This window comes from Cervus elaphus, chromosome 14 (assembly GCF_910594005.1).
Source record: "Cervus elaphus chromosome 14, mCerEla1.1, whole genome shotgun sequence".
Taxonomy (NCBI): domain Eukaryota; kingdom Metazoa; phylum Chordata; class Mammalia; order Artiodactyla; family Cervidae; genus Cervus; species Cervus elaphus.
The window spans coordinates 80,958,708-80,981,136 of record NC_057828.1 but is presented as its reverse complement, the minus strand read 5'-3'; the positions used below and the strand labels follow the sequence as shown (position 1 = coordinate 80,981,136).

The window sequence follows — 22,429 nt, the reverse complement described above, 5'->3', positions numbered from 1 at the left end:
GTTTTTCCGGGGGAGCCGTGGGCATCCTCGCCTCTGGCTCCCAAGCTGACCGTGGAACAGAGCCGGTGGCTGAACGCCTGTGTGGCCAGTCACTCTGTCCCGTTCCCGGCTCTGGCCCCTGGGGCCTCAGGGTGCAGGGGGCAGGGGGCAGGGGCCAGCACAGCAGGGGGACACCCTCGGGGAGGGGTCGGGGCTCCGATGGGACGCGGGTGGGCCCCGCAGCTGTGCTGCCCGGGGCGGGGGATGGCGGGGCGCCCCTCACCCCTCCAGCAGCCCCACAGGTGGGCGGCCCCAGGTGAGTGCCCTTGCCGCCCCGCCGCCTCTGCCCGGCATCCGTGTTCCCTCCGCCTGGGCACCTGGCTGTGTCCACAGCACAGCCCGCCCCAGCCTCCCCGCTGACCGGTAACTGGTCACGTCTGCTGTCCAGGGACCTGACGGACAACCAGCTGAGCGCGCTGCCCCTGGCCGGGTTGGGGGGCCTGGTGCACCTGAAGCTCAGGGGGAACCGCGCCCTGTCGCAGGCCTTCCCCAAGGACAGCTTCCCCAGACTGAGGTGAGGCTGCCCGGCCCCACCTACAGAGCTCGGGGGCAGGGGCACCCCGGGCCTCGCTCCAGGAGCAGCCTGCAGGCCCCACGTCTGGCCCAGACCGAGCCCCTGGGTAGCATCCCCACCCCAACCCCAGCCCTGGGGGATGCTGGCGAGGACAGACGTAAGACGAGGGAAAGGTGCCAGGCCTGGCTGGGCCGCGTCCGGGCCCGGAGTCAGGGCTGAGCCCAGGGCGCTGCTGAGTAGAAAACTGCACTGCGTCCTTCCTCTGCTGCTGCCCCGGGCCTCCCACAGCCCAGGCGGCCCTTGCTCCGCCTGCTGCAGAGCCACGGGAGTCTGGCCTCTCCCTCGGGGCGCCGGCCCGGCCCTGACTGCCCAGGTGGGGTCGGCCTCCTGGAGGGCGGGGGACACTGGGGAGCAGAGCTCCTCGGGCTCCAGGGCCTGGGGAACTGCTCCGCCCCGAGCCCCCCCAGGCCTGGAGATGAGGGGGAAGGAGGCAGGAGGGGCAGCTGGGCCCCGGGAGGGAGCTGGGAGTCCTGATCTGGCTCAGGCAGCTGTCTCCCCGCCCGCCCCCCTAGGACCCTGGAGGTGCCCTACGCCTACCAGTGCTGCGCCTACAGCGGCTGCCCCGGCTTCTTCCCAGCCTCGGGGCCGTGGGGGCCCCAGCAGTCTCCCCCTGACGCCCGGGACCCTCCCAGGCGGACACTAGCTGACCGCTGTGAGTGACGCGCCCGGGGATGCGGGTGGCGGGGGACGAGGCCTGGGAGGGGCGGGTGGGCCACGGGGAGCAGCAGGGCTGCAGGCCCAGGGGACCACCTCTGTCTGGGCCCGTCTCCAAGGCCTGGGGAGGTGTCTGTGAGCCGTCTGCAGCCCCGCGGCCCGTCGCAGCCCTGCCTGTCCACACCCACTGGGGCCACAGCACCCGCACGGAGCCCCGCTCCCACCTCGCAGAGCGTTCTTAGAGCACGCAGCCCTTTTCCATCGGCTGCAGCCAAGCGCACTTCCGTTAAATCAATTCAGTTAAGCCTGCTTCCAGAGAAAGTCCCCTCATGCTGTTCCCAGAGCCGAACGGAGCACCCGGGGGTCAGCACCGCCCCCGGCAAGTCTCCCCGGTGCTCTGGCTTCGCAGGAGTGGCCCCTCACCCTGAGAGGACCGCCTGTGGGCTGGGCTCTGGGATGACAGGCAGGGAGAAGGGCCTCCCTGGCTAGCAGCCTGCTGCGGAGCACAAGGGGAATCCGGAGTGGAAAGGTCCCGGCTCCCTCCTCTCATACGTCAGTGCAGAAGTAAAACAGAAGAATCAGGTCTAACCGTGGGCGAGGCTTCCTTGGGGGCTCAGTGGTTACCACTTGCCTGTAATGCAGGAGACGTGGGTTCGACCCCTGGGTTGGGAAGATCCCCTGGAGAAGGAAATGACGACCCACTCTGGTATTCTTGCCTGGAGAATCCCATGGACAGAGGAGCCTGGAGGGCCACAGTTCCTGGGGTCACAGAGTCAGACACGACTGAGCAACTAAACCACCACCACCACGGGAGAAGAACGTTCAGGACAGTGTAGACAGAGCCAGGCTCTAACTGGATCAGATGGCTCACAGGCTGGTCACGGCAGACAGAGCCTCTGTTTCTCATCCATAAAGCGGGAGCAGTGTTCCCACCCCACAGACTGGGGAGACTGCAGATGCGCCCAGCGTCCTGCTCAGTGAAGGGGAACACACAGGCGTGTAGCTGGGAGCCCCGGAGGCCAGCGTGGGTGGTGGGGGCGCAGAGCCTCGCGGGCAGGTATACGGCTGGCGCTGGCCCAGCAGATGCGTCCCCAGGGCGGCGCAGCGTCTGCCGTCCGCCCACGGGGGCCCTTCCTTCCTTGAGGTGGAACCAGGTTGAGGTCTTGGAAAACCACAGGCATCAGGATGGTAGCGGGAGCTGGGCAGGGTCCCCTTCCCAAGGGTCTACGGAGCCGAGGAGGGGCCAGGACCCGGGCCACGGCCACAGGAGCTTTACTAGCACTTTACTGTGACCTCCAACTTTGGCCGGAGCCCTCCAGCTTCCCCTGCGCTTCCTTCAGGCATCGGTCAGCTCCTCTGCAGAGTGGGAAGGGTGGCGAGGGGTGGACTGCCAGGCTGTGGGCACGGCCCGGCCCCCGGCCTCCCAGGGCGACTCCCACCTGAAGTGGAAGCAAGGCTCCACGCAGGGTGCCAGCCCTGAGCCAGAGGCGGGGGCCGGTGTGACCCGGCCACCGGCCTGGCCTGGCCCGGACCCGAGGGGGTGGCCACCCGGCTCCCTCACCTTGCCCAGCCCGACTGCAGAAACCAGGCTCTTGTTCTTAAGACAAAGTCTTTCAGGAGTTCCCTCGAGGTCCGGTGATGAGGACTCTGAGGTCTCCCTCCCAGGGACCTGGGTTCAATCACTGGCCAGGAAACTAAGATCCCACAAGCCATTCGGCTAGGAAAAACAAACAAAAAAACCCCTCTTCTAGTGATGAATTATCACTTCAAAAAAGGATTTCGCCTTTATAAACTATAGAATGGCTTACATCATTTATTTATCACTTCAGTATTCTTAAAGAGTCTGTGGCCCTAAGATGCCCGCCCCTAGGAGACTGCAGGCCTGGTTTAAGACACAGTGCAAGAGTGAACAGTGGAAATAATCCAACGTATTTCGTAGTCTCTTTAACAAGGGATTTGCCTTTCTGACCCTATTTTCTCAGACTAGCAGAATCGCAGGGCCTAGACTGAGAATTGAGGGGCCACGAGGATTATCTAGTCCGTCTGCTCGCTCCATAGGGACGCACCCCTTCTCACACACGGCTTTCTGCTCCAGTCTCCCCAGTCCTGCTCCCCCCACCTCCTGCACCTATAAAGCACCCCGACCGTCCCTCCAAACCAGCCCCAGGCGGGGAAGTCCAGCGTCTGGGCTCTGGGGCCCAGTGAGGCTGGCTTTGAATTTGGCCCTGTCGCGCCCTGGCCTTGAGACCCAGGGCAGCGTCCTAACTTCATCTGTGCAGCAGCGCCGGAGGGTGCCTGGCCCCCACGGCTACAAGCACGAGGCCTCAGCGTGCGCGGGCCTGGAGGACGAGAGCTGGTCCCGGGCACAGAGCCACGACCCCCAAGAGCAGGGCCGTCCTGTCCACCCGCTTCCCGGAGTGTGCCCAGCCCCGGGCTCGTGACTCTGACCCGGGGGCTTGTCCTTCGGGACCGTGGTTCTCCTGTGATCCGTCCATCGGTGCTGGTGCATGGTGCCTGCCGGCTGCACGTGTTGAAGCTGGTGTTCCTCCCCTTGCCCCGCCCTTCCCGAGTGCTCCTCCCCTCGCCCCGCCCCGGTCCATCTCCTGCGGCACATCCGGCTCTCTGCCCGTCCTGCTCCGCGTGCGGTGCCTCCAGCTGGACGTGGAGTCCTGGCTAGGGTGCAGAGCCCGCAGAGTTAGGGCAGCCTGCTCAGACTGCCCGGCTGCCCGGATGCGGACGCTCCCTGAGTCGGAGGAGGAGCAGGCCTTGGGCGTGGAGGACCGCAGGCGGAGGAGCCACGGGCGGGTAGCAGGGAGCTGACCGAGCGTTTCCCCGGGGCCGCTGGGGTGCTCGGTGCCCAGCGGACGTCTCCGGGGTGGGCGTCTCGGGAAAGGGCGGGCTTGACCCACAGCAAGAGCAGGTCTGAGCCCCTGTCCGCTCTCCTCAGATGACCTGGACCCGGAAGAGCTCCAGCTGGAGATGGGGGACCCCAGGCCGCCCCCAGCTGTGCAGTGCAGCCCCGCTCCAGGTGAGAGGGCACCTCGGGTCGGGAGGGCAGGCCCTGGGGCAGGGCTGCTTCAGAACGCTTTCAGTCTCTGAGGCAGCGCGCGGGGTACGGCCCAGAGTGTCACCTACAGCCCTGGAGAAGGAAGGCCTTCGGCTTTGTTTACTGACTTAACTGTTATAACTTGTCCTGTTGGACTGTTTCCTCTGCCTCTCCATTTTCTCACTTCTCTGAGTAAACTTGTTCTTCGGCCAAAACCTACGAGAGGCGGGGAAGGCCTGGGGGGTGGGGGGGAGGACCGCAGGGCCCTGCTCCTTCTGGAGGGGCACCCGCCTCCCTGAGTGCGCCTCCCCTGGTGACCGCTGGGCCGGGCGGGGCTGTGGCCCAGAGCGACTTCTACAGAGCGCCCTCGGAAGTCACACCGCCAGGAGCCGGTTCTCGGCGGGAGGCCTGTGCTCAGGGAGGCTGAGGGGCCGCGGGTCCCTGCCCGCCGCCTCCCGCCCCCTCCCAGCAGCTCCGAGGAGTCTTGTCTCAGCGCAGAGCGCTCTGGGCCATAGAACGCAGAACTCCAGGTGTCCCCGGGGCTCTTCCCAGCAGCGCCCATTCCTGGCGGCGGAGGAGGCCTGCTTCAGTCTCCCTTCGATGTCAGGGAACACAGCTCCCGCTGGTGCAGCCCAGCCCTGTGTTCAGCTTGAAGGCCCAGGCCGCCTGGGGGCGAGCAGGAGGCAGCGGCGGCGGACAGTGGCCGCGCCCGCCGAGCGCCCCCTAGCGCCCTCGGCGGCAAGCGCACCCGGAGGGGCTGGTCGGGTTCCCGCGGACGTTCCGCCCCTGAAATCCCGCCCCCCGCAGCGATGGCGCTCCAGAAGAGAAGGAACGAGAAGACAGGCTCCCGCTAGCCCGCTTTCCCAGTAGCCGTATAGAAGGCTAGGTCCCCTTCTTACCGCACAGGCACCGGCTCGTGTTTGAGAGCATGCACAATAATACTCTAGAAAAAAGAGAGTAAGAAGCTATATGCAGTAAAGTCCCAATAAGTTAAAGATCTATATGTATATGTATGTTTTAAACTGATAGAAAACCTAGCAAAATAAGGAGCTTCTCTGAAGGGCTTCTCTCATGAGCAGTTTCAGTTTTTCCATGTTCTGTGTTCCGATTTTTCTACAATTACCATCTATTATTTGATAATTAGAAAAAAGTGTTTAAAAAGCTGGCACAGAAGCCTCCCAAAGGCCCAGGCCGCCTGGCAGCGTATTGAACAGGAGTCCAAGGTCAAAACAGTGAAGAATCAAAGCAACAGAGTGGTTTGATGACAGCCCCCGGAGAGAGAGGGACAAGGCCAGGCCTCCCTGCCCGGCGGGCAGACCCCAGGGCCACCTGTCCTCCAGTGCTCTGCCCCCAGCGCCAACCGACTCAAGGGCAAGTGTGTGGCCGTGGAGCCTCCTCCCACTGGGACGGCACCATCCTGAGAAGCAGAGCCGGCTGCCCCCTCCCTCTGTGGGTTTGCCTGGCCTGTCCCACAGCAGGGCTCCGGCCACTCCGCCAGGCCGGCCTGTCCCGCCCTTGCTTCTGGATGCTGCTCCGCAGGGAGGGCTGCCCTGACGTGTTCCCACGGCCCATCTGTGCTGCCTCGGTGTGTGCTGTGCATGTCTCACGTGCCTGCTCCTCGGGTCCTGGGCCGGTGTCCACCCCCAGCAGCTCAGGGAAGAGGCCCGCTGGGTGTCAGTTCTGCCCCCGCCGGCCGGAGCCCGAGCCCAGACCATGGGCAGAGGGCAGAGCCGCGCGGCCCGGCCCGGCTAGCATCTGCCTCTCTCCTGCAGGCCCCTTCCAGCCCTGCGAGAACCTCTTCGAGAGCTGGGGCGTCCGCCTGGCCGTGTGGGCCATCGTGCTGCTGGCCCTGCTCTGCAACGGGCTGGTGCTGCTGGGCCTCTCCGCGGCCGGGCCCGGCCCGCTGCCCCCGGCCAAGTTCGTGGTGGGGGCCCTCGCAGGGGCCAACGCCCTGACCGGCCTGTCCTGCGGCCTCCTCGCCTCGGTTGACGCGCTGACCTTCGGCCGGTTCTCCGAGTACGGCGCGCACTGGGAGGCGGGCCTGGGCTGCCAGGCGGCGGGCTTCCTGGCCGTGCTGGGCTCCGAGGCGTCTGTGCTGCTGCTGAGCCTGGGTGCGGCGCACTGCAGCGTGGCCGCGGCCTGCGTGCGGGCCCGCGGGAAGGCGCTGGCTGCGGGCAGTGTGCGTGCGGGGGCCCTGGGCCGCCTGGCGCTGGCGGGGCTGCTGGCTGCCCTGCCGCTGGCCTCGGTGGGCGAGTACGGCGCCTCCCCGCTCTGCCTGCCGTACGCTCCGCCCGCCGGCCGGCCGGCCGCTCTGGGCTTTGCCGTGGCGCTGGTGCTCCTGCACGCCGCCTGCCTCCTGGCGGCGGTCCTGGCCTGCATCGCGCTCTCCTGCGGCCTGCCCGCGGCCGGGCTGGAGGCCGCCTGGGACTGCGCGGCCGTGCGCCACGTGGCCTGGCTCACCTTCGCTGACGGGCTTCTCTACTGCCCCGTGGCCTTCCTCAGCCTGGCGTCTGTGCTGGGCCTGCTGCCGGTGACCCCCGAGGCCGTCAAGGCCATCCTGCTCCTGGTGCTGCCCCTGCCCGCCTGCCTCAACCCCCTGCTCTACCTGCTCTTCAGCCCCCACTCCCGGGAGGACCTGCGGCGGCTCCGGCTCTGCCCGAGGGGCACCAGCGCGTGGGAGCCGAGCTCCTGCGACTCCACCCAGGCCCTGGTGGCCTTCCCCGACATGGAGCTCACTGCGGGGGCCTCCGAGACCCACGGCCTCCCCTCGGGTGCTCTTGTCCCCTGCCAGCAGCCTGGGGCCCTCCAGCTGGAAGGCAGCCACGTTGCAGAACCGGAGGGAACCCAGTTTGGGAAGCAGCCGTCCTCCAGGGATGGTGGACCACTTCAGGGGACCCTGGAGGCCTTGCCAGCAGGCCGGGGCTGGGCAGGCGGCGGAGGCTTCCAGTCATCCAGCTTGGCCTCAAGCGTCTGAATGTCCTCCCCACTCCCGCCTGCCCCCTCCATGGATGCTGCTGCCACCTATGAAATAAGTCAGGACGACTCAGTGTGAGCCACACAGACGACCCGCCCCAACCCTGCCCCCCTCCCAGGCTGCTGCCCGTGGGTTCTCGGCCGGTTCTCCCCTCAGTCCTGCTCTGGCCTCTTCCCTGTCGCACTTGAGGCAGAGGACCTGAGGTCTGGACGTTTGTCACTTAAGGGAAGTGAGGGGAGCAGAAGACAGTACTGGGGGTGGGGGCTGGTGGCCCACGTGGCCCAGAGGAAGGTCGGGGTGGGGATGCCAGGGACCGCCCCAAGGTCTGCGCCGCGCGGGCCCTGAACGCACCCCTCATAAGACTCCTGTCAGCACCAGTTTCGGAAAACAGGTCACGGCGCCCCTTTCTCAGAGACCCGGGGAGAAGGCCTGTGTGCTGACGGGGCAGGAGAACCTACTTTATCCCGGTCCCCAGTTCTTGACCAGCAGGTTCGGGGTTGCTTGTTTGGTTTTCATCAAGCAGCTACTAGCATCTCACAGACGAGCCCCCACCTCTCCTGGGGGCCCCCTCCTGCACCCCTCTTGATACCACAGGAGGCCACCCGTCCTGGGAGCTGGGGCTCAACCATGTTACCTCCCCGCCTCTCTTGTCCTACCCCGAGAACACTGCAGAGTGGTTGCCCTGTGGTCCGTGGGGGGACGGTGAACGGCTCGCAGGCACCAGGGAAACCTCTCCCCTCGGAAGACACGGGGTTCCTGGCCCCTCTGCGGCTCCGAGCTCCTCCCCGTGTTCTCCGCCTGCTGCCTTCTGCCACGGGCCCGGCTGTCCCCCCTGAGACCCTGGCCCTGCCCTCCCAGGGGTGCCCGGAGCCGCCAGTCAGTCTCAGGGACACGTGTGACGTGTTGGGTTGCAGGAAGTGTCACACAGGCCCAGGCTCCTGGGTGCCCCAGATGGGCCAGGACCTTGTGTCTGTCCCTGTGCGCCACCCGCACGCCCTCCCCCACCCCAAATGCAGGATGAGCAGTGGGAACTGGGGCTCGGGAGATGGGCGGCTCGTCCCGGGCACCCCGCCATCTGTCACGTCCGGACAGGACAGAGGGCCCCCGCCTGGTGCTGTCGGACGGGACGGCTCTGGCAAGGTCCTTTGATTCTCGTGGCTGGGGGACTGCTGTCTCATAGCCCTGACAACCCCCACCGGTCCCCTGGTGGAAATCCTTGGAGGAGTCGCCAAGGCTGCTGGGCGGGCGAGCAGAGGAGCGAGGCTCCGCGGTGGAGCCGGCACATTTGACATCTTGTTCTGAGTCCAGCTGAGGAGCCTGGACTCTGCTGGCTCTGGAGCAGACCTGCTGTCCCGGTGCCATAGGAGGGCCCGTCGGGCCCAGCACTGCCCGCAGGCACCGTCAGGGGTCAGCTGGGCAGGCGTGCACCCTGGTCTCCCCACCGCCTGGGCTGAGCCGGGGCTCTGCTTGGCGCAGAGACGGGGTGACGCCGGTGGGCCTCCCAGTTCTCCAAGACGCCCCAGGGATGGATGGCGAAGGGAGCATGGCTTTGGGAGCCTTGATTCCAGGCCCCTCCTGTGTGCCCACCAGTCCCCAAAGTTGGAGCTGCTGCGTGGGGCCGGTCCCTGCAGGGCCCTTCCTGGGGGAGAGGTAGGGCTCCCAGCTGCAGGCTCGGCCCCAGGGCGGCCCCACCTCCACCTGCACTCTGTTTCCGGCCAGCTGGCGTCGGCCAGGCCTCCACCTTGTGGTCAGAGGAAAGGTGTTTGCCACAAACTGTTTTTATCGTTCAAAAGCTTTGCAGATGTTGTGTATGTGTGTACATGCGTGTTCTGTTGTGTCTGAATCTTTGCGACCCCACAGACTGTAGCCCATCAGGCTCCTCTGTCCGTGGGATTTTCCAGGCGAGAATACTGGAGTGAGTTGCCATTCCCTCCTCCAGAGGATCTTCCCCACCCTGGGATTGAACCCCTGCCTCTTATACAGGCAGGCGGACTCTTTACTGTCTGAGCCACTAGGGAAGCCCCTGCAGATGGACACCGACTCAAAACAAGAGGTGAAGTCGAGTTGTGTTCGGCCGGCTTTCTGGCAAGTTGGAGTGTTTCTCTTTGGCTTGCTGCTGTGATCAGTGGAAGATTATGTATGTCTATCATTGATCAAACAAAAAATCAAAAGCCGAGTAATCCAGTGCATGCAAATGCATTTATTTGGATTGATGACGTCTTCCAAGACGGTGTCCGCAGAGCAGAGCCCGTCCTGGGGGCCGCGGTAGGGGCCACACTGGCTCCTGCCGGCCGGGCCTTTGCGCGTCCTGCTTGGCACTCAGTGCCCCCCCGAGGGCCCCGGCCACCACAGCCGATTCTCCTTGGCAGCCCTGTCCTCACCCCAGGAAGCCCCTCCTCGGGGCTGGGTGCAGGGCTGTGACTACGGAGCCTCAGGTTGGGCCTGCCCCTGGCCGACCTCCCCACCCGACCTGCGAAACTCATGGCTTGCCTGCTCCAAGCCAGTGAGAACGAGCGAGGCAGTGAGGCCCTGACGGGTTCCGGGCTCTGGGCTGGCGCCTGCTGGGCTGGGTCCACGCCCTGTGCTGGGGGGTTGGGGTGGGCATCAGGGAGCATCGCATCCGTCCCGGGCCGCCGCCTCTCTCTGTGGGGCTGTGGGGGCCGGGCCGGGCGGGCTGTGTGGGTGGGCGGGCGGGTGAGAGCGGCTCTGAGATGGGGTTGTGAGCCCTCGCCCCCTCGGCAGGTCCTCCGTGACCCCTTTTACTCCTTCCTCTGGATGAGCAATACACGCGCATGTCCCGACAGCACGCATCTTTCTGACAGTCCCCATCCCCGCCCCTCTTGCCGAGGCCTCAGACCCTGCTGGTCAGGACTGCTGTGATTTGCTCCTGCCTCGCTCCAGCGTCTCTTCTGCACCAACAACATGCCCGTGCTCACAGCCCAGGTCCGTGGAGGGTGCCCTCTGGTTTCTGCGGGACGGTGGCGCTCTTCCCACCGTGGAGCTGGGCCATTGCTTCACTTCCGCTCTCCGGGCACTTGGGTTGCTTCAGGTTTTGCCCTTGCACGCGGGGCTGTCGTGTGTGCCCCTGGACGCGGGTCCTCCATGCAACGCTTTGTGCACCCTCCTGGTCCCTTTTCCAGGAGTGGAGCTGCCATGGGCAGCAGGCGGGATCGGACTCGCAGCCTCTCGGGTGACCACTCAGCTTGCTTGTCCCGGCAGAACAGGGCTTTAGCGCCTTGGGGGGCCGCTGTCCCCGCCCCACCCCTGCCAAATCCTCAGAGCTGCCCTGAGCGTGCAGAGCTCGGGCAGGACTCCGGACCCATGCTGGTGAGTGGTGCTTCCCGGGCCGGGGTCTCGTGGACCCGCGTTCACGCTCCTTCTTCCCCTCCTTCCCAGGCTGGGTGCGGAGCCTGGCCTTCCTCCCCCATCTTCTCTCATCCTCTGCCTGGGTCCCTTCTGCTTGTGAACTCAGAGACAGGGGGACTCCGGTGACTTCAGGCTTCTCTATTTCTAGTGATCAGGGCACAGGCTCTGTAGCCGTGACCAAGCCCGTGGAGTGGACACAGCAGCAGATGGTGCAGGGTGTGAGGGCCACCAAGAGCCGGCCGCGGCCCCTTCAGGGGACGGGTGAGGCATCCCGGGGCCGCCTCATGGGCGGAGGCACTGCAGTCCGTGTGGAAGCGGGGGGACGGCGCAGGCCGGGGGGCTGGTGTGTGGCGATGGTGGGGCCGCGTGGCTGCACGTGGCTTGCAGAGGAGAGGTGTGTGCAGGGCGAGGGGGTGACGCCCACAGCGCTGGGGGACGGGACAGGAGACAGGGCTTTCTCGGGCTCCAGGAGGAGGTACAATCTGGCTTTTATTAATACATCACCTGAAGAGCTTGCTGCTGCGAGAAGCGTGGACTGCAGAGTCAGGGCTGGAGGCCAGGGGACGAGGTTCCAGCCGTGACGGCCAGGCAGCTGAGACCTGCTGGAGGCCAGCTGCGGAGGGAGCTTGTGCTTTCCCACAATGACTCCAAGGCCATCTGGCTTCACACCTGGCCTGTCCCCCCGTCAGCACCGTGGAAACGGGCGTCTCCTGCCACAGATGCTCGCTGTGGACAAGAAGCACGCGGCCCTAATGGCTGCTGGCAGCCCCCCAGGAGGGACAGTGCGGACAGCACGTGTGAGTGGGGCCCCCAACCCAGCCGTCCAGACACCCGCCCCGCCCCCAGTGTCAACAGCTGTTCGGTTCCTACACGTGAAGCTTCCCGGGTGATACGCTAATGGCATCTGCAAGCCCCAGTTTGAGGCACATGTGCCCTAGTACAGGAGAGCAGATGAGTTCCTGGGCCTGAATGACAGAACGGTAGCTGATTTGGAGAAGTGGTTTCAAGAATTCTGTAGGAGCTGGAAATACATGAAGTGGGGACACACAGGAAATCCACATTTCAGTTGATGCTGTCTGTCACTGCGCCCGTGTCCTAAGGCAGGCCGCCATGAGTGCGGGGTGGTTCCACGGTGGAGGAAGAGAAATGGCTCGAGGGGCCCTCTGTGTGCCCTGAGCCCTGCCTGGCCTGGGACCACCAGGCTCAACACGGCAGGGTATGCAGCCTCCCTGCCTCGGCACCTCGTTCCACCTCAGCTGACTTCTGCCAGAGTCCGCCCGCTCCATCGTCTAAACTAACAGTGAGGACAGGCCTGGGTCCGCCCACTCCATCATCTAAACTAACAGTGAAGACAGGCCTGGGTTCACCCGCTCCATCGTCTAAACAGAACAGTGAGGACAGGCCCGGGTCCGCCCACTCCATCATCTAAACTAACAGTGAGGACAGGCCCGAGTCTGCCTTCTCCATCATCTAAACTAACAGTGAGGACAGGCCCGGGTCCGCCCACTCCATCGTCTAAACAGAACAGTGAGGACAGGCCCGGGTCCGCCCACTCCATCATCTAAACTAACAGTGAGGACAGGCCCGAGTCTGCCTTCTCCATCATCTAAACTAACAGTGAGGACAGGCCCGGGTCCGCCCACTCCATCATCTAAACTAACAGTGAGGACAGGCCCAGGTCCGCTGCTCCATCATCTGAACAGAACAGTGAGGACAGGCCTGGGTCCGCCCGCTCCATCGTCTAAACAAAACAGTGAGGACAGGCCTGAGGGCCCTGGCCAGTCTTAGGCAGGGACCAGAGCTTGGCACCTTAGTACCTGCCGTCAGATGAAGCTGCCAGGGACATGAGGGGTTGTGAAGACCCATGTGAATCTGTGCGATCATCACGTGATTGTCTATTATCGTATCAGACACTTGGCACACAGGAGGTGGTCACCAAGTATTTGTTGAATATACAGTGTTGCACCACAGTATTCTGATCAGCCATGTAAGCCACAGAGTGAAAGCCGCAAGCACCACTCACAGAAGGGTGACGACCTTATCCCTGCACCGCATTAAGACACCTGAAACCTAGAATCCTGGAAGCATGGCGGTCACCAAATGGTCTCTAAAGCTCCTTTAGACACATGTCCATCCTCAGTGTCCTGAGTGATGCTGGTAGGTTGGCAAAATAAAGGACGACTCTTCCAAATATCATAACACTCCTGAACAGCTCTCTGGCCAGTTTGCTCCCAGGCACACATTCAGGATAAATGCATATTCAACATTAAATGACTATTTATTTTTCAGGCTTAAAAGTTTTAAAATCAATATGCACAAGGTAAATAACTCTCCGAGAATCAATGTAGAGCAGAACACATAAATATACAAGGTCTGTTTCACAGGATACAAAAATCACATCATCAAGTACAAAGAAAACATTCCAGAAATGTAGGCAAATTGGACCATCCCGGCAAAGACAGGCCAGGACAATCCCTAAACGTCAGGGCAAAACCTCTTTCCACCACCGCTCAGCTGCCCAGCTTTCCTCTTCTGTGCGGCGCTGGGTCCCTCTGAGCCACCCGCCTCGGGGGCACTGCCAGGCATCCCTTCCTCGTCTACCTGATAAGGAGCAGATGGGAAAGCACAGCACAGTTCCCACCAAACACAGTTCACATTGAACATCTCCTGAGTTCACACCAATTATGCTTCACACCAAACACAGTTCACACTGTACTTCTGGGTTCACATGGAACACGGTTCACACCGAACACTGTTCACACCAAACTTCTCCTGGGTTCACACTGAACACAGTTCACACCGAACTTCTCCGAGGTTCCCACCAAACATGGTTCACAACAAACGTTCTCCTGGGGCCTCACTGCCTCCTTCTGGACATTCTCTCCAAAGCAGCGCCCATCCCCTGTGCCATTTATCTGTTAATTCTTCTCCCTACTGACACTAACGGCCACATGACTCTGTCTCGAGGAGCGGACAGGTCAGCAGACCCATGTGTGCTCATCATCGTCTCTGCTCCTGAAGTGTCTCCTTTGTTAAGTGAGGGAACTATCGATGTCAACTGGGGGCGTGGCTCCTCCCTCCCTCCATGTCCACTCCCTTCCCTCCCACACCCCTGCCCCTCCCCGAGTCCTGCCAAGAGACCCCAGTTGTCTGGTGGTCCTCAGTGGATGGTGGCTCCTAGAAACCCTCACTCCCACTGGCTGAGCTATCTGCTGAATGATTACAAGGAAGGTTGCGGGAGAAGATCAACCAGCTGTACCCTTGGGTACAGCATGGACTCAGCACATCTAATAAACTCTTGTACGTATACAGACACATTCACACGTAACAGACGAGGCAGGAGCAAAGTCAGAGCTGCCAGACATCCCACCTTCTGCCGCGCATGCTTCTCTGTCCACTGCATGGCGTTCTTGAGGAAGACTGGCTTATTGTATTTAAACTCTGAGGACTAAGACGGAAGCAGAGAGTCAACGGAGAGAGAAGAGACTTGTCAGCTGCAGCCGCCTCGCAACCCTCCTGAACAGTGAGCGGGACATGGGGAAAGTGGGCCGGGCACTTACGATGTCAGCCATGAGCGGGTCATCTGGGTTGGGCTCGGCCATGAGCTGCTGAACAGAAGTCAGCAGGGTTGCGATGTTGAGGGACGGTCTCCAGGCACCCTATACAGACAGACAGATGGACAGACAGGTAGCGGCTCTAAGAATGTGCTTCTCCAATCACATGAGGCTAGAGGGTTGACCTTGCCCCCGCCACTCACTTTTGGTGGCAACTTGAGAACGTCTAGACAAATCCGTCCAGCAGAGTCGATGTTGGGGTGATAGATTGGAGTCAGAAATCGGATCTGAGGAGGTTCAAATGGGTACCTTTGACAGCACAGGAGAACAGGGAAGTTTCACTAGAATATTGCTTCTGATGTTATAAATAGCTGCTGACGACTAATTAGGACAGCAACCTTTGAGAGACAAACCTTTGTTCTCTTCCAATTTTTATGATGAAAATTTACAGTACTGAAAACTCTTTTACCCACCACCTGGATCAAGTCCCTAGCCCTTGAAATACTTTAGCATGATCTCCTAAGAATAAGGTCCCTCTCCTACAGAGCTGCAAAACTGTCAGTACACCCATGAAAAAAATACAAAAATTATTCCTCAGTCTCATCTACCACTCAGATTTCCTAAGTCTTGGCTGCAGTTTTGTAAAGATGGATTTTGAAAAACAGGGTTCAATTCTGATTTACACACTACACCTGGTAACTCTCTCTCTGGTGAGACACACACCTTGAAAAACCCCTGTGTGTCTCAGAACTGACATCCCTGGGATTACTGACCTTCTTCTCTCGGGAGTTGTAACAACCCTGGCCTGTGAACAGGTGTCTACAAACCACAAACTACAACCATCGCCCCCTGATGAGCGTCTTAGAGCAGACCTGGATGAACAGGGGCCTTTACACAGGCAGAGGGAATGGGGCCCACCAGGGAGGAGGGGACAGAGAGCTGGTGTCACGTGGCTGTGGGGCACTAGTTTGGGAAGATGAGAAAGTTCTCGAGATGGATGGGGTGGGGTGGCTGGATGACAATGTGAATGCATCTGATGCCCCAAAACCATACACTTAAACAGGGTTAAAATGGTCAGTTTATGTGTGTGTTACTGCAGTGGTGTGTGTGTGTTACAATGGTGTGTGTGCGTTTCCGCAATGACGTGTGTGTGTTACCGCAATGGTATGTGTGTGTTACCCCAGTTATGTGTGTGTGACCGCAATGTTATGTATTACCGCAATGATATGTGTGTTACTACAAATGTTATGTGTGTTACTGCAATGGTAAACCTGGGGTGGGGGGTGGTGGTGTTAGATGTGATCTAGCCCAGTTTTAAGAGAAAGAGATTGAACTCCAAAGATAATGTGCTAGAGGTCACAGGAAGTCCTGATAAGATTAGGCCTAAGATCCAGGTCCTGTAAGTCCTATGTTCAACACTATACCACACTGCTATCTTCCAGTAACTGGTTTAGCGTGGAAATGTAAATATAATTCACACTGACCTCTCTGGAATGTGAACTTCCAGCTTGAAAACACCTTTTTCATAAGGTGTGTTGGCTCCACCTAGTATCTCTTGAAAGAAAAAGAAAAAGAGGTAATTGGGTGACCTGAAGCAGCACACCACCTGGTCCTGACGGAGATGCTAGGTCTGGGACAGCGCTCTCAGGGTTTGACAAGCCCCCACACAAGGTACCAGCCTACCCAAGGCTGGTGTCAAACAAGGACTACGTGGGAGATCTGGCCATAGACCACAAACACCTGCAGCTCTGCTGGGGTGGCCGGCTGTGTTCTGGTCTGGCCTCATGGATACGTAAAGGTGACATATCTGTGGTGCTGAACTGCTTCAGAGCTGATGCCCAGGTCTTGGACATAAATCAGCAAGAGGTGGGGTAAAAGGCCAAAGAAGAAACGTCATGGAGACCTTTTATAAATTTAACAAATGAGGCAGGCAGATGCACTCATGCCCTAATTCAGAGGAACACACAGTATTCACATCTCAGCACAACTTGACAGGGTTGAGACCCACATGCCTGGGGTGACACCTACGCGCACGCAGGTCTTCCATCCGGTCCCCGTTCTGCCAGCACGTGATGCCTGGGGGCGGCTCGGCAGCCAGCAGGCTCAGCTCTCGCTTCAGGCGCGATGTTCTCTGCATGACCTCACGTAGAAGCGCCCAGTTCACACTGGCTGGGATCCTGGGGAGAAGGGGGGCGCCCGCAAAAGGGTCAGCAGCAGTGAATTCTTAGTACCAGTTTCAATTCACTGAAGGACAGAGACAGCCCTCGTGTTACTTGCTATTCTGAGAAGGGAGTCTTGAGTTTTTTCCATTTCTCTCGTGCTATCTGTTCAAGCAAACACATTTTAAAAATAAAGTATAAAACAATGAAAAGTTTCTACAAACAAAACACTAAAGTTCTAAAGTGAAGTCGCTCAGTCGTGTCCGACTCTTTGCGGCCCCATGGACTGTAGCCCACCAGGCTCCTCCATCCATGGGATTTTCCAGGCAAGAATATTGGAGTGGGTTGCCATTTCCTTCTCCAGGGCATCTTCCTGATGCAGGGATTGAACCTGGGTCTCCTGCATTGCAGGCAGATGCTTTACCCTCTAAGCCTCCAGGGAAGTCCACAAACAAAACACTACATGCTTTAAATTAATGTCTATCTCCACTGATAAGTCACTAACTCCTGAGGCATTAGCTAGTGTGGGTCTAGTTTTGCTCCCCACACGTCCTCAGGGGCCAAGCAGAGAAGCTGATGGTCAAGCACCAGTTGGGGGGGGGAGTGGGCACGGACCAAGCATAGAGACCTGGGGACAGGCAGTGCTCCAACCAGAGGTTTATAAACACTGCTTCAAGGCCTGAGGTTTTCTCCACGTGGCTTGGAATCCACACATTTCTCAGCTCTTCAGAGCTTCCATCCATCAATTTCTTCTTTCTCTGGTGTCTCCAATCTTTTCTTCTGCCCATCAACAAATATACTCAAAGTCTCATTGCTCATCTAAAACAAGCCCCCCCCCCCCCCGCCGCCCCCCCGGCCCACTTCTCCTCAGGCCGTCTCCCTCCGTGGGTGAGTCACGAACACTGCCTCTCAGTCTGCCACCATCTCTGCACTTCATTCACGGCATTTTTGACAAACACACCTTTTACACTTACACTTTTGTATATTAAAATTTCCTTAACCCCAAACTTAGATATTTTCACATTTAAGTCTTCGACCCACTAGTAATCAATCTGTCTGTATACTGTGAGTAGGGGTCCAAGTCTGAGTTTCTCCCCTCGTATGAAAAACCAATTGTCCTAGTCCTATTTATTGAAAAGTCCATCTTTTCCCTGGTGACATCATACTAAATATGTTCCATTGGTCAACGGGTACAAGTACCCCTCTGCTTTGTTGTTCAGTTGCTAAGTTGCATCCAACTCTTTATATATAAACATATATATAAAGCAAGAAGGACTTTATTTATAGCACAGGTAAGTATATTCAGTATCTTGTATTATGAGAAATATATATATATATATGCACATACATGTATAACTGAGCCACTTAGCTGTACACCAGAAACTAATACAGAATTGTCTATTTCAATAAAAAGAAAACAATTTACAATAACATCAACACAAATATTTAGGAATAAATTCAACAAAAAGTACAAAGTCTATACTTTGAAAACCATGAAACATTGCTGAAAGAAATTAAAGACTAAATAGATGGAAAAACATCTCATATCCATGAATTTTTAAGATGGCAACACTTCACAAACTGACCTGTAGATTCAACAGGACCCTATCAAAACTCCCAGTGTCCTCTCTCTCTCTTTTTTATTTTTTGCAGAAATTGACAGATCCTAAAAATGCATATGGAAATGCAAGGGAGCCAGAATAGTCAAAAGAATCATGAAAAACAGGAACAAAGTTGGAGGACTCACATTTTCTGATTTCAAAACTTATGTATACATAACTACAGTTGTCAAGACTGGATGGTCCTGGAGTAAAGATAGACAGGTCAAATGAATAGAACTGAGAATCCAGAAATGCACTCACACATGGGTGCTGCATGCTAAGTCACTTCAGTCCTGTCTGATTCCGTGACCCCATGGGCTGTAGCCCACCAGGCTCCTCTGTCCATGGGATTCTCCAGGCAAGAATACTGGAGTGGGTTGTCATGCCCTCCTCCAGGGGGTCTTCCTGACCCAGAGATGATGGGAACCTGCATCTGAATTGGCAGGCGGATTCTTTACCACTGAGCCACCAAGGAAGTCCCAGAATCAGCAATACTACAGGCAAATTAGTATGTTAAACAGAATTAATTTAACACTACAACAGACATTCAGTGAATTATTCCAAATTTCTTTATCCACATCTTTATCCATCATCTCTGGGATCCAGTTATTTTACTAGGTCATTAACTATTTTTATATACTGTGGCGCTCCTAGTAAAGAATCCTCTTGCCAATCCAGGAGTCCCAAGAGACGCTGCTCGGCTCCGTGGGTTGGGAAGATCCCCTGGAGGAGGGCATGGCAACCCACTCCAGTATTCTTGCCTGGAGAATCCCATGGACAGAAGAGCCTGGGGGGCTGCAGTCCATGGGGTCGCAAAGAATCAGACACGGCTGAGCGACTGAGCACCGTTTATACACTGACCCTTACTGCTTTCCTCAGTAAACAGGTACTGGGAATCAGAAACAATAAAACAAATACACACAATTAATAAAACGTCGGATGGGCGGCTGGGGCGGCTGTGGGACGCCGGCCGGGCCGGGGCAAAGCGCCAACCGCGTTGCCAAGACATGCAGAGCGTCCGTTCTACAACCGACAGTCGGAGAAGAGGAGGCTCGACATTCAGGCAGAAAGAAAGCGCCCCCAGCCCCCCACACCGCCCGTGGACGCTCGCCCACGGCCTCTCTCACCTGCGCGGTTGCTCCTCGCAGTGCAACGGCCCGGAGCAGCCGGCACCGCGCCTGCGCGAGCCCGGCCGCTGCCTTGCCCCGCCTTCCGCCCGGGAGGCTGTGATTGGCTCGGAGCGCCGCCGGAGGCGGGCGGGCCCCGCCCACGCGCTTTGAACGCGAGCGCGGCTTGCTGGGACGGTTTCGACTTTGGCTCGCTGCGTCCGGGGAGGAGGCGAGCTGGGAGGATCCGGGAGGTTCTGTGTGGGAGCGGATTGCCGTCCCGGTGTTCGCGCGGAGGGGCTGCCGCCTCAGGACCGTCAGACCTCAGAGCCCGAGGAACCGGACGATCGGAGCCGGGCTCCGACTGGGGGCGCGCGGGGCTGGGGCCTTCCGCCGCGCTAGGGCCGCGCCCGCCACGCCTCCGACTCGGCCGCGGGAGGAGCGGCCGGTTCGCCTGAACCCGCGGGCGGTCCAGTCGGGACTTTTGCTTCCGGCCCAGACCGGCGTTAAGTAGCCGTGGTTCCGGGTGGCCGCAGCCCCGCAGGCCCGCGGAGCTCCCGGGGCTTCCCGTGGGCTGCGGGAGCGGGCCCCGCCGGGAGCCACGAACCACACGGGAATCCCGTTCCTGTCCAGTCAGCTGTCGGTCCTCACTTATTGTCAGCACCCACTTACTGTGGGGACGTGTTTTCTGTCTTAACGCTGGAGTTGGCTGCCCATTTTACTACTGATACTTTCTATTTTGATCTCTTCGATATGGTTCCTTGTTTTCCACCTCAACTGTAATTGTGTCACAATTGCTGTTCTATCTTCGGAACTGAAATTAATTCCTTCCTCCGGTGGTTTTCTGAGAATGTGATGTGCTTGTGCTGTGCTCAGTCGTGTCCGACTCTTTGCGATCCCGTGGACTGTAGCCCTCCGGGCCAGAATACTGGAGTGGGTAGCCACTTCCTTCTCCAGGGTATCTTCCCAACCCAGGGATCGAACCCAGGTCTCCCGTATTGCGGGCTGATTCTTTACCAGCTGAGCCACCAGGGAAGCCCAAGAATACTGGAGTGGGTAGCCTGTCCCTTCTCCAGGGGATCTTCCCGACCCAGAAATTGAACTGTGTTCTCCTGCATGGCAGGCGGATTCTTTACCAGCTGAGCTACCAGGGAAGCCTGGAAATCTTTAAAATGTCCTTTAGACGAACCAGGCATTATGCTAACTCTGGTGGAAAGGAGAGATGGTATGATAAAACAAGCAAAGACCTGTAGTTTTGGGAACCAAACACAAAAAAACGGGATAACAGGGAAAAGAAAAAAAGCTCCATGGGCTATATGTACAGTCCCTATTTGTCCACCAGAGGGAGGTATGTTAACTGGCGAGAACAGAGGCCATGCTGAAAAATTTTCATAAACTGTATAGGTGTCATTGCTTTAAAAAATGGAGTATGAATTTCCCAGGTGGGCCAGTGGTAAGGATTCCACCTGCCAGTTCAGGAAATGCAAGAGATTCGGGTTGGATCCCTGAGTGGGAAGAGCCCCTGGAGTAGGAAATGGCTACCCACTCCAGTATTCTTGCCTGGAAATTTCCATGGACAGGGGAGCCTGGAGGGCAGCAGTCCATGAGGTCACAGAGTCGGACACGACTGAGCGCTTGTGAGCGCATGCACTCACGCGCGCGCGCACACACACAGACACACACACACACTAATTTGTAGTTTATTTTTTAAACTACTGATACTTTCTATTTTGATCTCTTCGATGTGGGAAGATGATTTTTTTTTTTTTTTTACTTCTACCACTTTATTGCTACCAACCCATCTCCCTCCACCCTCGTGCACACATGCTCAGTCATGTGATCCCATGGACTGCAGCCCGCCAGACTCCTCTGTCCATGGACTTTTCCAGGCAAGAATACTGGAGTGGGTTGCCATTTCCTTCTCCAGGGAAGATGATTTTTTAATAAAAGTTTCCTGATGTATGTGCAATACAACTGGCACACTCAGTACATTTAAAAGTACGGAATTGTGGTGATCGTTGGTAATGTCACTATGTTGTGCTCCAGGAACTGATGTAGTTTATAGCTTAATTATACTTCAACAAACAAAAAATCTTTATAGAGAAAGAGAACAACAGATCTGTGGTTACCAGATCTGGGGGAATTGGAGGAAGGTGGTCAAGAGGTACCAATTCCAGTTATCAGATAAGTAATTACAGTCCATGGGGTCACAGAGTCCGGCACACTGACTGACTAAGCGCTGCATGCGTGCGCGCACACACACACATGCGCGGATATAACGTCCAAGATGATGAATATAATTAACACTGCCCTATGTTATATATGAAAGTTAAGAGTAAATCTTGGGAGTTCTCATCACAAAATATATATTGTTTTATTTTGTATCAGTATTGTGATGACCCAGGCTTACTTGTGGTCATTATCTTATGATGTATATGTCAAGTCATTATGCTGCACACTTTAAACTTATACATGCTGAATGTCAATTATATCTCAATAAAACTGGAAGAGAAAACAAGAATTATGTTTTACTTATACAGGACTGTCAGGATTTGTTCACTTGTATATAAAGTATCAGTATTGTTTTCTTTACCATATTTAGGAAATATAGACTATCATGTTTGTTTAATTTAGTAAACAATTGTATAAGTTTATTGTGTAAGTTTATTTTCAGAGTTTGAGCAAGCTCCGGGAGTTGGTGATAGACAGGGAGGCCTGGCATGCCGCAGTCCATGGAGTCGCAGAGTCAGACACGAATGAGCAACTGAACTGAACTTTCAGAGAGCCTCTGTTGGGGGAAGATGTTTCAGGGAAAAACTTAGATGACTTTAATTTTGAAAAACTTTTCAAGTCATACACAGATTGTTGATTCCTACTATAAACTGCAAGGATGCTTTCCAGGGTCTTTTCAGGGCTCCTTGTTAATGCGTTCTAGGTTACGTTAATAAAACTCTGGATTTACAAGCAGGGCAGGGTTTCGAGAATTTCGAGTACTTTCAGTCCAGTTTTTCTCAATAGAAAGCAAGAATAATTACCGACTCTTTTTACACTTCAAAAGACAGACGTTATAATTAGGGAGTCGAGATTAGCTGGAAGTCAGAACAAGAATAAACCACGGCTTCAAACAAGCGCACGGAGGTGACTCGGGCCGCGGACAGCTCCCGCCTTCGGGGCAGAGGTGACCCCGCGCGTCCGCGGCCAGGCCGAGCGCCTCCGGACCCCGCCTCTTTCCGGATGCATCCAGGGAATTGATGTTCCGGTCGGTCCCGGGCGCGCCCGGCGTGGTGGGGCACGCGAGGGGCTCCCACTACAAGTCCCGTGATGCCTCGGGGCGCTGTCCGCGCCTGCGTGCTGAG

General features: G+C 57.9%; 2 protein-coding genes across 13 annotated transcripts in view; one reads left to right on the top strand and one right to left on the bottom strand.

Moving 5' to 3' along the window:
- The window catches only part of LGR6 (leucine rich repeat containing G protein-coupled receptor 6), an 82,426-nt gene extending 73,330 nt beyond the window's left edge, over nucleotides 1-9,096 (top strand). For 9 of the 11 annotated variants that reach the window (XM_043923477.1, XM_043923482.1, XM_043923480.1 and 6 more), the window contains 4 exons: nucleotides 428-553; nucleotides 1,126-1,265; nucleotides 4,215-4,295; nucleotides 6,086-9,096. In XM_043923477.1, coding sequence (XP_043779412.1) covers nucleotides 428-553; nucleotides 1,126-1,265; nucleotides 4,215-4,295; nucleotides 6,086-7,287 — 1,549 coding nt within the window. In that variant the 3' untranslated portion in view covers nucleotides 7,288-9,096. The remainder of the gene's footprint in view (nucleotides 1-427; nucleotides 554-1,125; nucleotides 1,266-4,214; nucleotides 4,296-6,085) is intronic. The other 2 variants (XM_043923486.1, XM_043923485.1) reach the window with 2 other exon arrangements.
- A 3,816-nt stretch (nucleotides 9,097-12,912) lies between these two features.
- Nucleotides 12,913-19,163, bottom strand: UBE2T (ubiquitin conjugating enzyme E2 T). 2 transcript variants are annotated; one of them, XM_043923489.1, is made up of 7 exons: nucleotides 19,095-19,163; nucleotides 16,236-16,384; nucleotides 15,692-15,761; nucleotides 14,411-14,516; nucleotides 14,214-14,312; nucleotides 14,024-14,101; nucleotides 12,913-13,254 (listed from the first exon to the last, which is right to left on the bottom strand). In XM_043923489.1, exons 2-7 carry the CDS (start codon nucleotides 16,342-16,344, stop codon nucleotides 13,129-13,131), a joined length of 588 nt encoding a protein of 195 aa, XP_043779424.1. In that variant the 5' UTR covers nucleotides 16,345-16,384; nucleotides 19,095-19,163; the 3' UTR covers nucleotides 12,913-13,128. The 2 variants fall into 2 exon arrangements, with proteins under 2 accessions (XP_043779424.1, XP_043779425.1); XM_043923490.1 differs by lacking the exon at nucleotides 14,024-14,101.
- Nucleotides 19,164-22,429: the final 3,266 nt, after the last annotated feature.